Source organism: Anomaloglossus baeobatrachus, chromosome 8, assembly GCF_048569485.1.
Source record: "Anomaloglossus baeobatrachus isolate aAnoBae1 chromosome 8, aAnoBae1.hap1, whole genome shotgun sequence".
Taxonomy (NCBI): domain Eukaryota; kingdom Metazoa; phylum Chordata; class Amphibia; order Anura; family Aromobatidae; genus Anomaloglossus; species Anomaloglossus baeobatrachus.
In genome coordinates this window covers 256089909-256099791 of record NC_134360.1, presented here as the reverse complement: position 1 = coordinate 256099791, position 9883 = coordinate 256089909, and the positions used below count along the sequence as shown (strand labels likewise).

The 9883-nt window shown below is 46.2% G+C and overlaps 1 protein-coding gene across 4 annotated transcripts in view; it reads left to right on the top strand.

Moving 5' to 3' along the window:
* LOC142249021 (uncharacterized) overlaps positions 1-3689 on the top strand; it is a 21577-nt gene extending 17888 nt beyond the window's left edge. For all 4 annotated transcript variants that reach the window (XM_075320576.1, XM_075320575.1, XM_075320577.1 and 1 more), the window contains one exon: positions 2025-3689. In XM_075320576.1, coding sequence (XP_075176691.1) covers positions 2025-2770 — 746 coding nt within the window. In that variant the 3' untranslated portion in view covers positions 2771-3689. The remainder of the gene's footprint in view (positions 1-2024) is intronic.
* The last annotated feature ends 6194 nt before the right edge of the window (positions 3690-9883 follow it).

Below are 9883 nucleotides of genomic sequence, written 5' to 3'. Positions count from 1 at the left end.
GGAGATGGCCTTTTAGATGAACGTAAGCCTATGCGCACACATTGGGCGTTTGCAGCAACTTTTTCTGTTGGCAGCAAAAACGCTCCTAAAAAATATATGTGTGTGTGTGTGTGTGTGTGTGTATATATATATATATATAATATATATATATACACACACACATATATACACACACACACTTTTTCTTACATTTTTTTTTTCCCCCCCATTTATAAGAATGGATGAAAGATGCTGCAAAAACTCTGAAGGAATTGACATGCGGCAGATTTGCAGGACTTTTTTCTGCATCACAAATGCAGTGTGTGAATAAGCCCTGACACACCTTCCCTGAAATGCCTTTTCCCTGGCATAATCGGTTATTGGCAGGCCGGGCCACAGTGATCAGTCGATTGCTGCAGTTGCTCTCACATTCAGGGGTGTAACACCACTTTTATTAGTGAGGAAGTCGGGGTTCAAAAGGTTTTTCTGCCACTACTCTCTTTCATAGCTGGATGTCGGCAGCACCACCATCCTAAATAAGACCGTTGCAGTTGTCCTCACCTATTGGCATCTGCCAGTGCAACACCATCTGTGACGCTCCCCTCCAGATGTGACACTGAACTGCGCTGGAGAACCCCTTTTAAGTTCCTTTTAAAAACATTAAAGGGAACCTGTCGGGTGCAATATGCACCCAGCACCACGAGCAGTTCTGGGTCTATATTGCTAATCCCTGTATATACTAGCATAGATAAAGAGATCTTTATAAAAAGTATTTCTAAAGATCCTTTATGATATGCTAATGAGCACAGGGACTAGTCACAAGGGCGTTAGTTCTTGCGCTCATTCCGCCCTCTTAGCATGTTAGGACTCATACTGGGGCATACTAAGATGCTATCCAATGCCCATTGACCAGCATCATCAGCCGTGATGCGCGTACCTGTGTCCGCTATCACCGCTTCAGAACGCTGCACCTAGGGTCAGTGCGCATGATCAGAAGTCCCGGCACTTCTGGTCATGCACACTAGACTTCTCTGAAGCGCAATATGAAGCCGGGTGTACGCATCTCGGCATGACCGGTAGTGCGAGGCATTCTGATCTTGCGCACTGACCCTAAAGCCTGCTTTACATCTTGCAATTTCGCATACGATTTCGTATGCGATTTGCAACGCCCCCATCGTATGTGTGGCACGTTCAATTTGTTGAACGTGCCGCACATATGAGTAACCCTCGTCACACATACTTACCCGTCCATACGAGCTCGCTGTGGGCGGCGAACGTCCACTTCCTGGAGTGGGAGTGATGTTCGGCGTCACAGTGACTTCACACAGCAGCCAGCCAATAGAAGCAGAGGGGCGGAGCTAAGCGGGACGTAAACATCCCGCCCACCTCCTTCCTTACGCATTGTGGGCCGGGAGCCACAGGACGCAGGTAAGATCTGTTCATCGTTCCCGGGGTGTCACACACTGTGATGTGCGCTACCCCGGGTACGATGAACAATCTAACGTGCAATTCTAGAGACAGGTACGATGTGTATGCGATGAACGTTTTACCGTTCAATCGCATGTAGGTGTCACACACTGCAATGTACCTTACGATGCCGGATGTGCGTCACTTACGACGTGACCCCGCCGACACATTGTAAGATACATTGCAGCGTGTAAAGCAGGCTTTAGTCCGGTGTGCTGAAGCGTTGACAGTGGACACAGGTACGTGCATCACCGCTGATGGCAATGGGCATTGAATAGCATGCTAGCACGCCCCTGTGGGCGGAATGAGCGCAGGAACTAACACCCTTGTGACTAGTCCCTGCGCTCATTAGCATATCATAAAGGATCTTTAGAAATACTTTTTGTAACGATCTCTTTATCTATGCTGCCAGATGCAGGGATTAGCAATATGTACACAGAACTGCTCGTGGTTCTGGGTGCATATTGGACCTGACAGGTTCACGTTAATGTTCACCAGTTAGGGCTTTGATTATTTCTATAACATGGATGCGTGTTGTTCCGGTCATACTAACGTGTCCCATCGTCTCTCCCCTTTAGGTGGTTGTATAGTTCTTGCATTGGTTGTGGCTTCAGTATATTCTCTCCTGACCCAGAAAGATCGCCCAGTCCACCGTGACAACGCTCTCGAAATTTTTTTCAAAGAATTTGCAAATCTCAAGAAGGATTTTCCTGGGCAGAACGAAGGTTTGTGGTTTAGAAGTGAAAAGCTACTACAGAAACACCTCAACACGTCTGATCCAAGCACACCTTCCATAATAATCCTCACCGCCGCCCGGGACGGGGAGAAGACTCTACTGTGTGTGAGCAAACGTCTGGCCAAGGCCTACGCCGATGCCCGGCGTGCCGAGTGGGTACTGGTCTATGGACCGGATGAGGCCGACTCTGATAGTGCCACCAGCAAAATGAGGATCGATGAAAAACTAAGCGCAGGATTTCAGTCCCATAGTCGGGCAGCCGTATTGTACCGCCTAGAAACATTGCCGTCCGGATCCTTACTCATCCTCTACAAATACTGTGATCACGAAAATGCCGCCTTCAAAAACGTGGCTCTGGTGCTCACTGTGCTCCTGGAAGAGCAGTCGCTGGACACGGACCTTTCGTTCCCAGAGGTAGAAGAGAAGGTGAAGGACTTTCTGTGGGAGCGGTTTGCAAGCTCGGAAGTCAGCGCGCACAACGAAATGGATGTGGACAAACTGAGCGGGGTGTGGAGCCGCATTTCTCACGTGGTTCTTCCCGTTTTCCCCCGTGGAATCCGTAGAAAGTGGCACCTGTCCTGGGATTGAAGACTAAAGCCTCACACCTTTTACCTGACTTTACACTTTTTTACCAAATGTGCCTTTAATATATCAGAATAATGTGCACCCGCCATTCCCAAAATAAGGGGTACAAAGTAACGGAAATTTGTATCGAGGGCTGTACGGTGATTTTAATCATGAGCTGGTCTGTTTTAGTAAATACTTGTATCTCCCATGAAATTATGACTTTGGAGCTTGTGTTTTACCATTCCTCTGTTACTCCTCCTGTAAATACAGCAATAGACAGCTGGAGTTACCATTCCTCTGTTACTCCTCCTGTAAATACAGCAATAGCTAGAGTTACCATTCCTCTGTTACTCCTCCTGTAAATACAGCTGGGAGGTAGCATTCTTAAGCGGAGGAATAGTAAAACCCAGTTGTCAGTTTGTTCATTTCCAAGAGGCATAAGAGAGGAGCGGCACAATGCAGCCGTCCGAGGAAAGATGCGCAAAAATTGTCAGGAGGACGGGGAGACATTCTATAATTCTCAATCTATAGGAATTATGCACCTGCGGTGTTATATTTTTGGTGATCTTTTATGATGATGATTTATACTAAGAATTCTGATATCCCTGAAAACCACTTTAAAACTTAAGGTATTGGGGGGTGACTATGGGACCCCACTATTATCTCCAGCATCATTGATTCCAGAGGATGCCGTGTAGTGCTTCAGTCTCCAGCAGTAACGCTGCAGACAGTCATATAATATATACCGCTTATTACAGTCACCTGGGCACCTGCTCATACAAAGTGTCTATGGATAGGGGGGTGCACCGTCCCCAGATCCTACAGAAAGAGTTATATATTTACAAAACAGCTTTAAATGCACTTTTAGATATGTAAAAAAAATCCTGAAAACTGAAATGTTTTAAATTTGTTTTGTAAATTTTGAATTTTTAAAGTAAATCTAAATCTTAATTGTCTGTATTTTCCCATGAATGTGTCTATGATCTGTGCGTTCTGGTATTATACGGGGTAGATAACAGCGTCTGCTCCGGAAAGTGAGGTCACTGACACTTTGTCTGCCTCTATACACATTAGGGTTCGTGCCCACGATCAGTGTTTGCATCGTTTTGGATGTAGCGTGTTTTTGCTGTGTCTAAAACCCTGCATTGTACAGTACAAGCACAATGGATGGATTTATAGAAATCTAATGCCCACTGTGCTTGGGTTTTCCCGCAGCGAAAACTGACCGAGCCGCAAGCATGTCAATTCTTTGCTGTGGAGTCGCAATCGTCCTCTGTAGGGAACACACAGCGAGGAGACCACCGCGCCCCGAACCCTGATCATGGTCACGAGCAGCTGCATTCTCCTGCGGAGGAGACCTCTGAGGCCTGATCATGGGCACGTACCCTTAGACCGGGGGTCGGGAACCTATGGCTCGCGAGCCAGATGTGGCTCTTCTGATGGCAGCATCTGGCTCGCAGACAAGTCTTACGATTTGTAAGACGCACTTTTTTTTTCCTCCAAAACTGGGGGTAAAATTGGGGTGCATATGGCTTACAGGGGTGGCAGTGGTGGTGCAGGGTCAGCGATACTGCGGGCTCGTGGTTTGTCGCGGTGGTGGGCGCCATTGATCTGCTTTGAATCTCCCAGTTGACGAGATTGACTTCAAGAAAATGGCCGCAGAAGCGGCGTGTGCGCAGATAGGACTCCGCGCCCATTTTCTTAAAGACCATCACGTCGATCTGCGCATGCACCTCAGCCATTTTCTTGAAGTCAATTTTGTCAACTGAAGGAAATTCAAAGCCGTACGCCGGCAGATCAATGAGCCCGCAGGATTATCGCCGACCCTCCGCACACTGACCCTGTTGACTCACGACACCCCCGCCTCCGTGTCCGCAGCATCGCCGACCCTGCCTCCTGGGACCTTCTGATCTGCTCCACCACCGCCGCTCCCTCCTGGTGAATATGGTTGTCACGTTCTTAAATTTTAAAATGTGGGGCATTTATGGTGTTCTCAGCCAACAAACGTTCCCGACCCCTGCCTTAGACTAATATTGTCTGCTGATATCGTGGGTAAGGATCGTCACCCCCCCCACCCAACAATGAATGTTAGGGGTGATATGGATCCACCGTGTCCACTTTGAAATAAGCCATCAGTCGCATCTCTTTTGGCTTTGTATGGAGGAGTCCAGAGAGAAAGTTGTCGGCTGTATCATCGTTTGTCCGGCTGCTATCTATTGTGTATGGGGCTCCTTAGGGCGCAATAAGACGGCCATATAACTCAGATGACGATCGCATTGTAATGCTCGGACTGGCTGGCGGCTCTCCTGACCAGAGCTTGTCGGCAACTATTTCTATACAGCTGTCGTGCTCAGGATCAGGAGAGCCGCTGGCCAGTCCAAGCGTTACTATACGATCATGGTCCGCGTTATAGGGCCTTGTGACTGCGCACTTTCTAATCTGGAATAATACAATCTGATTTAGTTAATATTGAGGAACAGATGTGATTCTTTACAGTCATGAGAATAGGTAATTCGCAATAGCCCACAAGTAACAATTGTTGAATGTGCATACTCGGAAGGAGGGTGTCAGGGTTTTCCTACATGTAGCCGTTTTGTCAGGTTTTCTGGATCACAAGGACATTCAAGGTGCGTGAAGCCACATTATGTGAAAGTTGTCTGAAGCTTCAGATTTGGCCGGACTGACCAGTAGCGGGAATAAAGGGTCGGCCAGTTGGAATTTTAAGGCCGAGAGGAGCATTCGTGTGTCTGGAGGAGTCAGGAGTGAGAGATGTCGGCCGGACATTCATTAGTGATTCTGGGAGCCCTTCTTTATTACCTAAACACCGGATAGGTGATACATGTCTTATCGACCACCGATGGTACCCACGTGTTCCCATGCCTTCTGTTTGAATGGAGCTGCAGCCACTTATGTACAGTGCCTCTTTCCATTAGCCTTAGGGCATATTCAGACATCCGTGCACATGGGTCCGATCTTGGTTGACCGCAGGTCTCTGGACCCAAGACACGGCAGCTCTTTTATTCTATAAACCTACTGACAACGTCTCAGAATTTCCAAGCAATACATTTTGTATTTATTTTCTGAAAATGAGAAATGGTCAAAATAACAGCACAATGCACGGCTTTCACCTCAAATAATGCAAAGAATACAAGTTCATAATCATTTACACACAACAATATAATAATGTTTTACCTCAGGAAGATTCAGAAATCAATATTTTTGTGGAATAACCAATGCTTTTTAATCCCAGCTTTCATGCGTCTTGGCCGCTTTCCCACGCAAGTCTTCACACTGGTTTTGGGTGACCTTATGCCAACTCCTGGTGCAGAAATGTAAGCAGTTCTTTGTTTGATGGCTTATGACTATCCATCTTCCTCTTGATTACATTGCAGAGGTTTTCAATGAGGTTCAGGTCTGGAAATTGGGCTGGCCATGACAGGGTTTTGATGTGGTGGTCCTTCGTCCACATATTGATTGACCTAGCTGTGTGGCATGGCGCATTGTTCTGCTGGAAAACCAGTCCTGAGAGTTGGGTAACATTGCCTGAGCAGAAGGAAGCAACTGTTTTTCCAGGATAATCTTGTATGCGGCTTGATTCATACGCCCTTCGCAAAGTTTAATCTGCTAAATTCCAGCCTTGCTGAAGCATCCCCCAGATCATCACTGATCCTCCTCCAAATTTCACAGTGGGTGCAAGACACTGTGGCTTGTACGTCTCTCCAGGTCTCCATCTAACCATTAGACCAGAGGTTCCCAACTCCAGTCCTCAAGGCACACCAACAGTGCATGTTTTCAGGATTTCCTTAGTATTGCACAGGTGATAATTTAATCACCTGCAAAGGTGCTGAATCCAACACCCATGCAATGCTAAAGAAATCCTGAAAACATGCACTGTTGGTGTGCCTTGAGGACTGGAGTTGGGAAACTCTGCAGTAGACGACCAGGTGTTGGGCAAAGCTGAAAATTAGACTCATCACAGAAGATTACCTTACTCCAGTCCTCTATGGTCCAATCCTTATGGTCTTTGGCAAACTTCAGCCTGGCTCTCCTTTGCTTCTCATTGATGAAAGACTTTTTTTTTCTAGCTTTACATGACTTGAGCCCTGCTTCTAGGAGACTGTTACAAACTGTTCTTGCCGTGCACTTCACCCTAGCTGCCATTTGCCATTCCTTTTGTAGGTAACTGTCATGGCCAGCCCAATCTCCAGACCTGAACCCCATTGAAAACTTCTGGAATGTATCCAAGGGGAAGATGGATAGTCACAAGCCATCAAACAAAGAAGAACTTAAATGTTTGCCCCAGGAGTGGCATAAGGTCACCCAAAAGCCGTGTGAAGACTGGTGGAAAGCAGCCAAGACGCATGAAAGCTGGGATTAAACATCATGGTTATTTTCACAAAATATTGATTTCTGACTCTTCCTGAGGTAAAACATTATTAGTATTGTTGTTTCTAAATGATGAGGAACTTGTTTTCTTTACATTATGTGAGGTGAATACAATGTATTGTTCTGTTATTTTTCACCATTTCTCATTTTCAGAAAATAAATACAAAATGTATTACTTGGAAATTTGGAGACGTCGTCAGTAGATTATAGAATAAAGAACAATTTACATTTTACTCAAAAATATAAAGAGAAAAATCAGAAAAACTGACATCCCAGCACATCTGGTTGCAGAGCTTTGTCAGTTATGACTGTTATTTTTTACTACATAATTGCATACAATAAGCCGTAGCTTTTTTGGACCAAAGTGTAACACAACTTCTGCTTGGACTTTATCAGTGATGACAGATCGGTTTCGTCTCTGATCCTCTGCGATAATGCACTGGGTGGAGAACGTCAGCCGGGCGGTGTCTAAACCGGGGACTCATCAGGATGATTGTCAATGAAAATGGACTTCAAGCTACGAACAAGTAACCGGCCCTGATACAGGCACAACTGTAGGGAACAGACGCAGCTCCTGTCACCGCCGGTCGTGCTGTTAGGCCCTGATAATGTATCACCGGCTGACCGTATAGTGCTATATGGTAAACTGTGGGTCATCTGGATCATACAGGTATAAGGCCTCATTCAGATGTTCATGTGTTTTATGGTGCTATTCACTTGGCCATGTTTTTTTTACGACCGTGCGTGTGTGCAAAACACAAGGAGATGTGTCTGCGTTTTTTTCTTGCAAGGACCAATACAAGTCTGGGGGACAAAAAGACCATTAAACAGTTAGTCCTTTAATAATATAAAAGGCTACAAAAGTGATTTATAAGAAAAGAGAAAACAATATTGTTATTAATGTTCTATGGGTGCAATGATTTTACCGTCCTGTGCCGACAGTAATGCGATTATGGAGACGGATCAGTCGTTTTAATGATTGTTCTCTCCCTTTCATTTTCATCGGCCGGTGTAAACAGGACACTTCGGGCAATTACGTGTTGGTAAATAAATGTCAGGAGGTTGCATGACGCCAGGTTTACTCCTAAACAGGCCACGGATGCAGGGACCGTACCCTTCTACTGTGCCGAGAGGGGTGTATTGCACCGATAGCTGGGTATGTAGGACTGCACCCCATACTGTCCCCTTTTTAACAAGATTTTCCTGCAAAATAAACCTCAAAAGCCAATTGTAAAGATGATGCAAGGTGGGACCCTGTGCGCAAAAAAACAGATGTCATACGGCTGTAAAAAACGGACATGATTTTAGCATATTTAGCTGAATTAATATAATCATTTCTTACTTATGTTGTTAATACCAATTAATTGGCACATGTACTGCTTTTTTTCTGATGCAATACCAAACTTCCCCACCAGAGGGCACCCTTGACCTGAGAAGGCTTCCGTCTGCTTTCCTTCTATAGGTTTCAGGCTTTGTTCTGCCCCATTACTAGCCTCCATCACACTCTGGATATTGAGCGCTATTTCTCCTGTCAAAAAGACCGTTACCTTGGAGCGACTGATGGACCCCATAGGGCACAACGAGCTGCAGATTTGTCTCAGTGCTATGGCTTTCATTATAAACATGCCAGATTGCAGATGTGAAGCCTTACAAAGGGAGTGCAGAAACTGAAGGATCATTGATGCTGATTTATTTTCCTTCTATACATTAATAGGTCATTCCTTGCCATATGTACAGTCCATGCAGCTGCCCGTGGGTGCAGTTCCCGTCTGCCACCTTAAAAGCAGACCTTCGTGTCTGGAAAGCTGCCCATAAGATAGCTATGCTTCGCAGCAGGACCACCTTAAAGGGGTGGTCTGCTGAAATCCCCTATTCACAGGGTAGGAGAAAACGTGTTGGTCGGGTGCCAACCGTCTGGGACCTGCAGCGATTGGCAGAACGCGGCACTTTTATCCTCCTTAGTATAAAGTGACAGTGCTCGACGCTGCTTCGTTCATTCTTATGGGGCTGCTGAGAGCTGCATTTGGCTTTTTCTGACAGCCCCATTGGAAATGAACGGAGAGGTGATTAGACGTCTAACCTGCGGCTCTGTTTTGTACCCAGAATATGTGCCCATTGGGGATAAAAGATTCCCTGATTTGCCGATCGGTGTGGATCCCAATGGCCAGACCCCCACTGACCAGTACCTTATCACCTATTCTGCGGCTAGATGATAGCTAGTGTTATCCGCACCTCTTTTTTTTAGCCATAAGGCCGGCTATACTCCTTTTTGGTACTCACCAAAGTTGGAAGTTGGTCTTCGTTTTGTTCATCCTACTGCTTTTGCACTAACTGGATAACTGGGTGTTGGCTGCCCTGGTGGTCTGGTAGCGTCTCGGCTTTCTCTCTTCATTATGAAACTAGTGACAGAGTCAGGACTTGAGTCATTTCCATTCTTGACTCTCAACATTAAACGTGTTTCCTTTCTTTTGGCAGTCGTAGGGTTAATGCCAGTTTACTCTCCAGCAGCTTCTGACTCCTGGTCAGGTGTTTCCGGTTTGGGACCACTCCCAGTGCCTTAGTATACCCTGTGCTACCAGCAGAGGTTGCCAGTTATTCTCTTTGCCATTTGGATGCTGGTCCTGGAGGTGGAAGGAGCTGCTGAAACCCTCTCTTGAAGTTGCTGTGGTGGCTGCAGTCTTGGTGCTGACTGCAGCAGTTCATCCTTGTGTTTCCTCCTGTCTGTCTTCTTTCCTTGTGCAGCTGTGA